Consider the following 14,317-nt stretch of genomic DNA (forward strand, 5'->3'; position numbering starts at 1 on the left):
CTAGTTCACATCATCGAACTGATAAACGATAAAAGCTTCCTTCAGTACAAAACCACTTTGTCCTTTAAACTATGAGTTCAGGAATTCAGGCGTGTGCATGCATTGTGTCAACTCAACAGCTTTATCTAAAAGTTACATTATCAAGAAAATGATCCTGTGAATCTGGAAACGCTTTGTTTTTTGTAATTGCTTCAAGCCACATTTTGAATATTTTTAATATAGTAAAGAGGGTAAAAATGTCTGGATAGCAGATTTTCTGGCTCTGACCCACACCAGTAACAGGAAAGAACTGTAAATCGAAAACTACTGTTTTAAAAGCAGAGCTTGCCAGTTATGGCCCTTTGTGGCCTGCAAAACCCAAAGCAATGTTTAACACACATTGAGACAACAAATAATAATAATAATAATAATAATAATAATAATAATAATAATAATAATAATAATAAATAACCCTACATGAACAAGCCAGATAATCAAATGTGAAAGCAATTGATGTGTCTATGGGTTTTCACATTAGAAATTGACCCAGACAGTCTGGTACCCTTTGCATATGCAGTTTATTTTATTGGCATGGTTGCTCATTATACTGTATATTGTAATATCTGCAAATATGAATTGAATAATTTGACATTTGTTAAATGCTGAAAAATTATACTGTATATGTGCAATATATGTATGTTTTATGGAAAATACATATTCTTCTCTCATAAATATATAACACTTTTTGAAATACCCAGAGATGGACAGTCCCAACTGAAACAGCACATGAGCTGAGCTGTTATCATTTTGAATTCAGGTTTAGTGTAGTTTGTCAGGGGATCTTATTTTCACATAACCTCTCCTATACTGGACTTGGCCCTAAGCACGAAACAAACACCAGAAAATCTACATTCAACTATAGAAGGAGGAATCAGAGCTACCACTTGGTGGCATCAAACACAACAGATGCTGAACATACTTGTCCTGCAGCTCCCGAAACTGCTCTTCCTTTACTTGGATGTCAGTTTTCAGTACTTTATTGGCAGATACATGCTTAGCGATTTCATTCGTAGAATTCTAAAGAAAAAAAAAGGAGTTATTTAATTTCTGTGCATGACAATTGATGCAGACAGTGTGAACAAAAAACTTAAACAAGTGGTTAACCGTTAAGGCTCTATCCCATTTAGAAACCAGAATTATAGATTTTAACAATGTACAATTACAACATCCTATCGTTCTATAGACCAAGACATAATCAGGTTTCTGAAAAACATTAGTTGGTATGCAACTGTAAAGGTAATGCGTCTTTCAGTTTATAAATGGGAAAAAAATATTTGTAGCTGTTAACAGAATCAGTTTAACAAAGTATACAAATATAAGATAAACATTTAAGCCCTGGGACCACAAGTGTGGTCATGTCACTCATGAATTTCCTCTACAGAAAAAAAAAAATAAATAAATAAATAAAAAGCATTGATGACGTGATTCCACAACAAAATCATTATTCACTGATGGCGTACAGATAACAGGAGAATTTGTGTTTTAAAAATTCTTTATACATCTGTATTGGATGTTAAGGGTGCGCCGATAAAGCGGAATGGCACCGATATAAGGAAAGAAAACACAAATCGGTACCGGCAGTTTTTGTTATTTTAGCTGATAATGTACACCGATATTCATGCTTGAATTTCGTCTTAATGTTTGGTCAGGCACGCTTACTAAGGATGCAAAAAAACACTGAGACAGTAATTTTCCTTGCAGTACTGTGTAACACGCGATCAACCTGCAGTAAATATGTCTCAAAAGAGCAGTGTTTCTAATTTTTTTTCAATATCTGAAGACAACAAGCTGAGTTGTGTGCAGAACAGACTGAAGTTTGACTGAATGAAATTTATTTCTATGACTTTTTTTTGATTAAGTGAACAATTTAAGTCTTGCTGCATTTTTAATCAGTGTATGTTTAAAATAAGAATTCAATGGACGTATTTGTAGTTGACATTGCATAGGCTACATTTCTTTTCTACTCTATAGGTTGAAGTTATAATACGCAATGTTTGACAGCAAGTGGCTTTAAATGTTAATGTCACATTATATATTTTTTTTCTACAGAAGTGTTTTTTATACTAAACTATGTTGTATAACAAATGTAAAAATGACTGTCAATTTTGTCACAAACACAACAAGTGAACGATATCTGTTCATTTTTTAACATCTATAATTATAAAACAGTTTAAATATAGGCCCTATGTAGTTTACAATATCTTACCTGCACTATTATTATGATCGGTATTGGCCAAGATTAGTAGATAATCACCGGCCAAGAAAATCTTTATCAGTGCACCCTTATGGATATATTTTCTTTCTTTTTTGAATATGATAATCTAGCCTTACAACAAAATGGCAATTTATAAAGTTGCTGTATCTGTAATTCTTTGGACATCCACTTCTTTCAAGCGTTTCAGTTGGATTTGCTCCGTGACCCTTCCTGATTATACTGCTCTGATTGTGGATTTTGGTATTCCATATTTCTTTGATACTATTCTGTAGCTATTTCCTTTGTTGTAGTTTGCTACAAGTGTTTTTTTTTTTTTTTTTTTTTTCTCAAATGTGAATCCAATCTCTTTTGTTTTGACCATTACCAAAATGTTGTTCTTCAACAGATGTTGAGAATAATGACTAATTTTTCTGTCTTTTTACTTTATAATGCAGCTTAATTATCGTGTAACGGTTTTCAATCAATTAATATATTTAAAAACTAGTTATTCAATTTCTACAGACTTTTAAATGTAAAGGTGCCAATATTTCTGTCATGGACAAATATTTGAAATTGCTTACATATATACATATACAGTGCCTATGAAAGTCTACACCCCCTTTCAAAATTTTCACCTTTTGTTGCCTTATAGCCTGGAATTAAAATATATATATATATATATATATATTCATTTATCTACACATCCTACCCCACAACTTCCAAGTGAAAAAAATATTCTAGAAAGTAGTAAATTAATTAAAAATAAAAACTTGAATAGCTGGGTTGGAGAAGTGTCCACCCCCTTGAAATAGCAATCCTAAATTAGCTCAGGTGTAACCAATCGCGTTCAAAATCACACACCAAGTTAAGTGGCCTCCACCTGTGTTAAATTGTAGTGATTCACATGAAATAGATGGGCAGCAGTGTGGAGTAGTGGTTAGGGCTCTGGACTCTTGACCATAGGGTTGTGGGTTCAATCCCCAGTGGGGGACACTGCTGTTGTACCCTTGAGCAAGGTACTTTACCTAGATTGCTCCAGTAAAAACCCACCTGTATAAAAATGTAATTGTATGTAAAAACAATGTGATATCTTGTAACGACTGTAAGTCGCCCTGGATAAGGGCGTCTGCTAAGAAATAAATAATAATAATAATAATAATAGATACCCTTTGATGCAATGATAGTATTGCCTACAAGGTGCTAGAAATTTCAATATGATAATGCAGAACCTTATTCTAGAAAATGCAGGATTATAGGTGAACATTCTTAGAGAGTATAAAAGGGTTAGGCATAGGATGATTGTTGTCATTAAAAATAAGTCAATATGGGAAAAAGTAAAGAGCTATCTGAAGGCAGAACATTATTTATTGTCATAAAGCTGGAGAAGGATACAAGAAGATTTTCCAAGCATTTGAATATCCCAATTTCAACTATTGTTTCTATTATAAAGAAGTACAAGACTCGTGGCACTGTCACAACACTCCCTCGGTCTGGAAGAAAGAAGGTTCTTTCACCAAGAACATGTAGAAGAATTGGGAGGAAGGTTAATAACAATCCAAGATTGACTGCCAAAGATATTCAAAGTGAATTGGCTGCAAGTTGGACTGGGGGTTCCATTTCAACCATAGGTCAAGTATTGGATGGTGAAGGTCTCAATGGTCGCAGGCCAATGGAAAAGCCACTCTTAAGAAAACGTCACAAGGACAATCGCTCAAAGTTTGCAAAATGGCATTTGAATGATGGATAGAAGTTCTGGTCAAAGGTTTTGTGGAGTGATGAAACAAAGATAGTCGTTACATTTGGAGAAAGTGAGGCGTACAAACACCCTAACTCTGTCAAGCATGGAGGTGGTAATATCCTTCTATGGGGCAGTTTTTCCTCTAATGGCACAGGAAATTATAGTTCCAATACATGGTAAACTGGATTTCATAGCATACCAAAAGATATTAGCCAATCATCTGAAACCCCCCGCTACAAAACTTGGTTTAAAGCGAAACTCGATGTTCCAGCAGAACATTCTTTTTGCTAATAGGTTAATGAGAACAGTTCATCGTAAGCTAATTAATAGTGTATGGTCCACCACAAATCAAACATTCTCTTTACCGACCTTTAATTTGTTCTGCAACTGTTTTATTTCCAGTTCCATGTTCTTTGTAGAGGATGCCGGGGTGTCCTGAGTCAAGCCTGGGGTCAGAGGTGGTTGCATTTCAGTTGACCTTGCGACTTGGGCCTGCTGTTCTTTCAGCTGCTCAATTCTTTTCTCTAACCCATCCTTCTGTTGCTGGAGCTCGGCCAGGTCAGAGGTCAACTTCTGTTTGAAATGGAGGGAGAGAGAGGGAGTGAGGCAAGTAACAATTTAGATTAACATGAACTCCACTGTGTATCTATTAGACTGCATGTCTGTGGATAGGGTTACAGCTAATTATATGAGGCATGTCTGACAGGGTGTGTTGCAAAGAGCTTGACAAATACATTCCTCTTGATGCAAACAAAATATTTCGATCATCTAATTGCAAATGTTGTAGATATGCAAATGTTTTTAGGTTAATGAAATGGCTGATGACTTGAAATTCATTAGTGACATTTTCAAATAAGTAGTATTCCAACTATTTCTTTCATTGCATTGCTTATACACTAGGTGAGGAACCTGTTTTTTGTATGAAAACTGGCTCTATTCCAGAGTCCAATTAATGTTCAGATCACAAACTATCAAAATATATACAGTAGGGCTCATTAACTCTTGTCAAACAGGATTCATATATTTGAATATGACACTCTTGTGTGTGTTATAGAAACAAATAATGTCTGCTAGCGCCACTATGGGGAATATATATATATATATATATATATATATATATATATATATATATATATATATATATATATATATATATATATATACACATACATATATACAGCTCTGGAAAAAATTAAGAGACCACTGCAAAATGATCAGTTTCTCTGGTTTTACTATTTATAGGTATGTGTTTGGGTAAAATGAACATTTTTGTTTTATTCTATAAACTATTATTATTATTATTATTATTATTTATTTCTTAGCAGACGCCCTTATCCAGGGCGACTTACAATCGTAAGCAAAAACATTTCAAGCGTTACAATACAAGTAATACAATAAGAGCAAGAAATACAATAAAACAAGTAAAGTACAAGTTTGACAAACCACAATTCAATAATACAGCAGGTAATAGTGATAGTTACATCAGGATATGATTAAATAGTGATAGTTACATCAGGATGTGATTAAATACAAAGTACTACAGGTTAAAAACTTGGCAGATTACAGTATTCTGAAGTACAGGATTAAATGCAGTAAAATAGGGGCTGATAAGAGCAAAATAAAGCACATTTACATGAAGGGTGATAGTGTCCCAGGATACAAACAGAGGAGTTCTACAGGTGCTCTTTGAAGAGGTGAGTCTTAAGGAGGCGCCGGAATGTGGTCAGGGACTACTGACAACATTTCTCCCAAATTTCTCCCAAATTCCAAATAAAAATATTGTCATTTAGAGCATTTATTTGCAGAAAATGACAACTGGTCAAAATAACAAAAAAGATGCAGTGTTGTCAGACCTCGAATAATGCAAAGAAAATAAGTTCATATTCATTTTTAAACATCACAATACTAATGTTTTAACTTAGGGAAGAGTTCAGAAATATATATTTGGTGGAATAACCCTGATTTTCAAGCACAGGTTTCATGCGTCTTGGCATGCTCTTGATTGACCTGGCTGTGTGGCATGGAGCATTGTCCTGCTGGAAAAAACAGTCCTCAGAGTTGGGGAACATTGTCAGAGCAGAAGGAAGCAAGTTTTCTTCCAGGACAACCTTGTATTTGGCTTGATTCATGCCAAAGCTGCCCGATTCCAGCCTTGCTGAAGCACCCCCAGATCATCACCGATCCTCCACCACATTTCACAGTGGGTGCGAGACACTGTGGTTTGTAGGCCTCTCCAGGTCTCTGTCTAACCATTAGACGACAAGGTGTTGGGCAAAGCTGAAAATTGGACTCATCTGGGGGTGCTTCAGCAAGGCTGGATTCGGGCAGATTTGTCTTTGTGAAGGACGCATGAATCAAGCCAAGTACAAGGTTGTCCTGGAAGAAAACTTGCTTCCTTCTGCTCTGACAATGTTCCCCAACTCTGAGGACTGTTTTTTCCAGCAGGACAATGCTCCATGCCACACAGCCAGGTCAATCAAGGTGTGGATGGAGGACCACCAGATCAAGACCCTGTCATGGCCAGCCCAATCTCCAGACCTGAACCCCATTGAAAACCTCTGGAATGTGATCAAGAGGAAGATGGATGGTCACAAGCCATCAAACAAAGCCGAGCTGCTTGAATTTTTGCGCCAGGAGTGGCATAAAGTCACCCAACATCAATGTGAAAGACTGGTGGAGAGCATGCCAAGACGCATGAAAGCTGTTCCTATCCAGTTTTAAATAACTTGAGCATAACAGATGCAGAAGTGTTAAAAGGACTAGGAGCTCTTAAAATAAACAAATCCCCTGGGCCAGATGAGATCCTCCCAATAGTACTCAAAGAAATGAAAGAAGTTATTTACAAACCGCTAACCAAGATCATGCAACAGTCTCTTGACACTGGGGTTGTTCCGACAGACTGGAGAATTGCAAACATAATACCGATCCACAAAAAGGGAGTCAAAACCGAACCAGGTAACTACAGACCAATAAGCCTGACTTCCATTATATGTAAACTTATGGAAACTATAATAAGATCCAAAATGGAAAATTACCTATATGGTAACAGTATCCTGGGAGAAAGTCAGTGTGGTTTTAGGAAAGGAAGATCGTGTCTAACTAACCTGCTTGATTGTTTTGAGGATGCAACATTGACAATGGATAACTGCAAAGCATATGCCATGGTTATTTAGATTTTGAAAGCTTTTGACAAAGTCCCGCATAAAAGATTAATTCTCAAACTGAACGCAGTAGGGATTCAAGGAAATGCATGCACATGGATTAGGGAGTGGTTAACAGGTAGAAAACAGAAAGTACTGATTAGAGGAGAAACCTCGAAATGGAGCGAGGTAACCAGTGGTGTACCACAGGGATCAGTATTAGGTCCTCTGCTATTCCTAATCTACATTAATGACTTAGCTTCTGGTATAGTAAGCAAACTCGTTAAATTTGCAGATGACACAAAAATAGGAGGAGTGGCAAACACGGTTGCAGCAGCAAAGGTCATTCAAAATGATCTAGACAGTATTCAGAACTGGGCAGACACATGGCAAATGGCATTTAATAGAGAAAAGTGTAAGGTACTGCACGCAGGCAATAAAAATGTGCATTATAAATATCATATATACTAAAATTGAAGAAGGAATTTACGAAAAAAGACCTAGGAGTTTATGTTGACTCAGAAATGTGGGGAAGATATAAAAAAGGCCAACAAGATGCTCGGATATATAGTGAAAAGTGTTGAATTTAAATCAAGGGAAGTAATGTTAAAACTTTACAATGCATTAGTAAGACCTCACCTAGAATATTGTGTTCAGCTCAGTCACCTCGCTACAAAAAGGATATTGCTGCTCTAGAAAGAGTGCAAAGGAGAGCGACCAGAATATTCCGGAATTAAAAGGCATATCATCTGCAGACAGGCTAAAAGAATTGAATCTATTCAGTCTTGAACAAAGAAGACTACACGGTGATCTGATTTAAGCATTCCAAATTCTAAAAGGTATAGACAATGTCAACCCAGGGGAATTCTTTGACCTGAAAAAAGAAACAAGGACCAGGGGTCACAAATGGAGATTAGATAAAGGGGCATTCAGAACATTAAATAGGAGGCACTTTTTTACACAGAGAATTGTGAGGGTCTGGAACCAACTCCCCAGTAATGTTGTTGAGGCTGACACCCTGGGATCCTTCAAGAATCTGCTTGATGAGATTCTGGGATCGAGAAGATGGGCCAAATGGCCTCCTCTTGTTTGTAAACTTTCTTATGTTCTCTCTCCCTCTCTTACTTGTGCAGTTTTTCAATTAGCTATTTTTTAGATTAAATTGTTGATTAGGACTTTTGTCCAATGTCTTTCCAGTGCATTTGCTATCTGGCTTCTGTTAACCAAGGTTTTTTTATTATTATTATTTTTTTTACAGTAAGTTAGAAATAGAAATGTTAACTGACTTCAATTAATCTATTGATTTTGTGAAGATGATAACTTCACATAACTGTACTGTGCTGCCTGAATGACACATTTTGATATTAATATGCATGACTGTTAGCCTGAAATGTGCAAATTACCATTCCATATTTCACCTGCCACATGCAAGTGTCAAGCAAAGTTTCTTTAAGCTACTGACATCCCAATTTTTGCATATAAATGTCGTCATTACTGCTAGGCAAATTCTCCTAATTACTGCTAATTTTCGATTAATTCTTTCTTTTTTTTCTTTCATGGTTGTCTAATAAAGACGAACAAAGCTTCATTGAGCACATTCAAGACAAGAATGACACTTGAGTGGTGTTAGGTTATTAAAAGGTCATATTGAAGATGAGTTTTCAATTAGCAAAGCCGCTTTTAAGAACTTACAAGGCACTGAAAATGCCAATCTGTCACAAAGCTATACAATCAGATCCCTGTGAAAATTAGATATCCATTTCAACAAGGTAACTTCTTGTGAGTTCTTTCACTAACTTTATTAGGTGTACAGAACAAATTGTGGTAATTGCAAGTCTGTTTTTTTTTTTGCAGAACAGATTAAAGAATGTCATGAAGTAGTAAGGTAGAGGGGTAGTATTGTACATTATTAATTTATTGATGAATTGGATGCACATGGCATTTTAAAACAGGAGATGACAGCTATTAACTAAGCTGAATGGTAACTTAATTTTTGTATATGAACATTTGATAATACTTTAGCTAATGCACTCGTTTATTTTTCTTATGAATTGTAAACAGATGTACAGAGAATTCTAAGTAAATATATATCCTGATCTAAAACAGAGGCCGCTCTTTATCTCTAAATGCATCTTTGTATGAAATATATATATATATATATATATATATATATATATATACACACACATACACACACACACATAGGTTCAACCTATACAAAACAAGTTATTGAAGACTTAAGGTCTAAACTGGATGTTGTTTTGAATTATAATTTTTCTATATACATATTAAATTCCTGATTAATTTATGTGAATTCTAACGTATGTTTTCCTTTGTCAAATATAATTAAATGAAACATACAGTATTTATAGTAAATCCTACTACTTTGTGTTGACACTTTACCCCTTCTGTGTGTAACATTAAACTGCTGTATTTGTGTTTAAAAGTTCAGCTGGCCAAAAAAAAAAAAAAACTTGGTTTCCGATGCTTATATTATTCCACCTGGATTCTTGACTAAGCTCCTGATTTTTACTCGGTTTGCCCCAGAAACATGATCCGAGTGACATTTCACAAATTCCTGGATAAATGTTGCTACACTCTGCCAGCGGAGAGGCAGGCTGTGTCACACACAGATCAATAAGAGAACCGTGTTTCATCAGCCTCACAATCAGGAGTGCTTCATCTGGCAAAAGCCACAGCCCTGGAGGATCTGACATACATAAGACTGCATAACATGAAAGGGGTGTTTACTTTAAAGTGACTTAAAAGAAAAGTTAGAAGAAAATTAAATGCTTCGCCATTCTTTTTTAAGATTAGTAAAGTAAGTTAAAATAAAATGAAAGCTAAACAATATATATGGTTAAGTGTGTAATTATACTGTAACTTTAAATCACAGAAGTCAGGATGTCTTAACATACAAGCGTCAAAGTCAAGGAAAAAAATTAATAAAATCACATCTCTTGCCCTCTAGTGCATTTTCTAAGGCAGCTGATGTTATAAAACCAATGATAGAGACTAGTAAAGACTTTTAGCTCATTCTATCTAATTGCAGGAGAAGACTACTTTTATTTCATTAGATAGAATGACTTTTATCTCATTCTATCTAATTGCAGGAGAAGACTACTTTTATACTACTTTTTAACTCTTTAACACCTCTCCCTCCCCCGCACCCCCTCCCGCTCCAACCCCTACACCCACTACATCCCCTACTAACTCGCCCTCCCTCTCCACCTTCTTGCCCCTCTCAGACTCTGACCTCTCCTCCCTGCTCCAGGGTCACAAACCCACCACGTGTGCCTTGGACCCCCTCCCCACTCACCTCTTTCAAGCTGCTGCTCCTGCTCTACTCCCCTTCATCTCCTCCCTCCTCAACACCTCTCTACTTTCTGGCATCTTCCCCTCTGCCTTCAAAAAAGCCTCTATCACTCCCCTCCTCAAAAAACCTACCCTCGACCCCACCTCCCTCCAGAGCTACCGTCCTGTCTCCCTCCTACCCTTCCTCTCCAAAACCCTCGAGCGGACTGTACACCGCCAGCTCTCTGCTTTCCTGTCCAACCACTCTCTGCTTGACCCTCTCCAATCTGGCTTCCGCTCTGCTCACTCCACTGAAACCGCCCTCCTGTCTGTCACCAACTCACTTAAGTGTGCCCGAGCTGCCTCTCTCTCCTCTGTCCTAATTCTCCTCGACCTCTCTGCTGCCTTTGACACTGTTGATCACTCTATTCTACTATCATCTCTTGCTGACCTGGGGATCTCTGGCACTGCTCTGGCCTGGTTCTCCTCCTACCTCTCCAACCGCACTTACCAGGTAACCTGGCGTGGAGCAACCTCCACACCTCACCCTCTCTTAACTGGAGTCCCCCAAGGGTCAGTCTTGGGTCCTCTCCTGTTCTCTCTCTACACCCACTCCCTGGGCCCCCTCATCGCATCCTATGGTTTCTCATACCATTTCTATGCTGATGATGCTCAGATTTTCCTCTCCTTCCCCACCTCTGACTCCACCATCTCCTCCCGTATCTCTACCTGTCTGTCTGCTATTTCCTCCTGGATGCACTTGCATCACCTCAAACTCAACCTCTCTAAATCTGACCTCCTTTTCTTTCCCTCCTCCTCCCCCTCCTCTGATCTCTCTATCTCTGTTCCTCTGGAATCTACCACACTCTCTCCCTCTTCCTCAGCTAAGAACCTTGGAGTCACCCTGGACCCCTGCCTCTCTTATTCCCAGCACATCTCCACTCTGGCACGCACTTGCAGATTCTTCCTGAGCAACATCCGAAGAATCCGACCCTTCCTCACCAACTATGCTACCCAGCTCCTGGTCCAGGCCCTGGTACTCTCCCGCCTAGACTACTGCAACTCCCTCCTGGCTGGCCTCCCTGCGTCCGCCACCCGTCCGCTCCAGCTCATCCAGAACTCTGCTGCTTGCCTGGTGTTCTCTCTACCTCGCTTCGCCCACGCTACTCCACTACTCCGCTCGCTCCACTGGCTCCCGATCACCGCTCGCATCCAGTTCAAGACTCTTGTACTAGCCTACAGATGCCTTGATCAGACTGCACCCAGCTACCTCCAGACCCTCATCTCTCCCTACACCCCCACTCGACCTCTCCGCTCCGCCTGCACTAGAAGACTGGCTCTACCTCCGCTACGCTCCCCTGCCTCCCGAGCCCGCTCCTTCTCCACCCTTGCTCCGCAGTGGTGGAACGACCTTCCTACAGATGTCAGGACTGCCCAGTCCCTGACCACATTCCGGCGCCTCCTTAAGACTCACCTCTTCAAACAGCACCTGTAGAACTCCTCTGTTGTATCCTGGGACACTATCACCCTTCATTTAAATATGCTTTATTTTGCTCTTATCTGCCCCCTATTTTACTGCATTTAATCCTGTACCTCAGAATATTGTAATCTGCCAAGTGTTTAATCTGTAGTATTTTGTACTTAATCATATCCTGATGTAACTATCACTATTTAATCATATCCTGATGTAACTTTCACTATTATCTGCTGTATTATTGAATTGTGGTTTGTCACACTTGAGAATTATTGTATTTCTTGTTCTTATTGTATGACTTATATTGTAACACTTGAATGTATTTGTATTTGCTTGCGATTGTAAGTCGCCCTGGATAAGGGCGTCTGCTAAGAAATAAATAATAATAATAATAATAATAATAATAATAATAATAATAATAATAATAATAATAATAATAATAATTACAAAAATGGATCTTAGATTTAGATACAACTTAGTATAAAACACTAAACAGTATAATGGTCAAATATGTAGTTAGACTAAAAGACACTTTAGTGTAAACAAATTAATGTATTGACAATTTCACTAGAGGTCTAAGTAATAATGGACCTTGTAAGTTGTCTCAAATTGAGATAAACTTATAAACTTAACTTTTTTGTGTATACACTGATAACATACATGTGTTTATCCTATACTGTCTGACACAAAGTATATTAAGCAGAATTTAATTTTCTATTCTACTGTTCATAGCAGCAAAGTCACTAAAATACAACCTCACAACTCCCTCCTTGTTCTGGAGATGCTGACCTCTTGATACAAGAGCAAGCTTGTCAGCCATGTGCTTATTAAGCATAAGGGCAAAGGCTCTTGTGCAGCCAATGCAAAATATTTATCATTTTTGTTACCTGTGTAACCTGCTTGCTGATCTGAAATCTCTGGTTGACCAAGTTCAACTGTGACGTTATCTTCTCGTTGGTTTCTCTTAGCTCCCTGGTGGTATTTAGGGCTGCTCTCCTTCCAGTTTGTAGAACAGCTATCTGCTGGTGTAGAGACAAGATCCTCTGCTGCAGCGATAGTGAGAGAACTTTCTTTTGTGCCACAACCTTCTTTTTATATGGTTTACTTTCTAGATGGAAAAATACAACAAACAGTTAGGAAACTAGATAGATAGATAGATAGATAGATAGATAGATAGATAGATAGATAGATAGATAGATAGAATCATCCACTCTTCAGAAACAAGCTAAGAATTTAAAAAGCAAACCATCTCACAAGTTTATTTTCTAAGAAAGATGTGCTTTGGTGAGGCATTTATGGCCCACTTAATGCCAGTTACCCCTCTCATTTACAACCTCCCCACCAACAAGGTCAGTGGAAACAAATGAAAACACCAAAATGACAAAGTGTGACTTTTTCTTTTCTGTTTTGGATTCAGACGGGTTATCCCCTGTGGAAATCCTCTTCGTCATAACATTTCAATATTCTTAACTTAAAAACATAACTACTGTACTAAAACATAACTGAAGTGTTACAGCAGCAACAAATACACATTTACTTAAAAGATATTTAAACTTTACCTTTATTGTTAGCAGCTTGTTGAGTATCCTGATGTGGCTTGGCATTATTCTTTCTGTAAAAACGTCTCTTTTTGTTTTCTTTGTCTGCATAGTTCTAAAAACACACACGGTTATAATTAAGTGAAATGTAGTTTTCACAAATGATGTTTAACGCTCATAAAAGTTACTATCAACCAGAAAGAACAGTACAGAGCAGATATGGCTAGCAGCGATTCTATCAATCAAATCACAAAAATACAATGCTTGACTGTTTTACAGAATCACTGTGTAAATTCATGAGTTTTATTTAGTAATTCAAGTATTAGCTTTTGGTACAGCACCTTTGCATGGTTTACACTTTTTCTATTAAACCGGTACTACACTTAAAGAAAGAAAGACTTGTTTTCTTGCTGTGGTGTACCATTGCTCTATCAACAAATCAAAATCACTGAAGAGTATTTACAGGGAAGTGTATAGATCTTTTAAAAGTAAATATGCTATGAAAGAAACCCCTGTGTTGGGTCGTACTATAAGGATCAGCACTGACCCCGAGCTCAGTTTCGGCTCAAGATCTGAGATCTGATCCTGCTGTCAGATCAGAACTTGATCTAATGTTTTTTTTTTTTTTTAAATAAATGGAGGAACTTCAACACAAATGCTTATTCATAGACGATACAATAGCGTGTATTTCATGATCGGCAAACGTCTCTTCAGGTTTATTGTTATAGCGTGCTCTAATGCTTTCTTTTTGTTCAAATAAATAAATAAATCACTGGGTATAAAGTATAGTAAACTGAAACAGAACAAAACAGGATAGCACAGCATATGTTCGAATCATGTCCTGTTGGCTAGGTCCATTGTATTTTAATTTTTCATCAGATTGGTACACTTTAAAACACA

The 14,317-nt window shown here is 37.5% G+C and overlaps 1 protein-coding gene across 1 annotated transcript in view; it reads right to left on the reverse strand.

Annotated features, from left to right (window-relative positions):
* cntln (centlein, centrosomal protein) overlaps positions 1-14,317 on the reverse strand; it is a 158,815-nt gene that overhangs the window by 40,068 nt on the left and 104,430 nt on the right. The window contains exons 19-22 of the mRNA XM_059031625.1: positions 13,439-13,532; positions 12,767-12,987; positions 4,341-4,544; positions 959-1,056 (exon numbers count right to left, since the gene is read on the reverse strand). Of these exons, the coding sequence (XP_058887608.1) occupies positions 959-1,056; positions 4,341-4,544; positions 12,767-12,987; positions 13,439-13,532 (617 nt within the window). The remainder of the gene's footprint in view (positions 1-958; positions 1,057-4,340; positions 4,545-12,766; positions 12,988-13,438; positions 13,533-14,317) is intronic.

This window comes from Acipenser ruthenus, chromosome 1 (genome assembly GCF_902713425.1).
Source record: "Acipenser ruthenus chromosome 1, fAciRut3.2 maternal haplotype, whole genome shotgun sequence".
Classification (NCBI taxonomy): Eukaryota; Metazoa; Chordata; class Actinopteri; order Acipenseriformes; family Acipenseridae; genus Acipenser; species Acipenser ruthenus.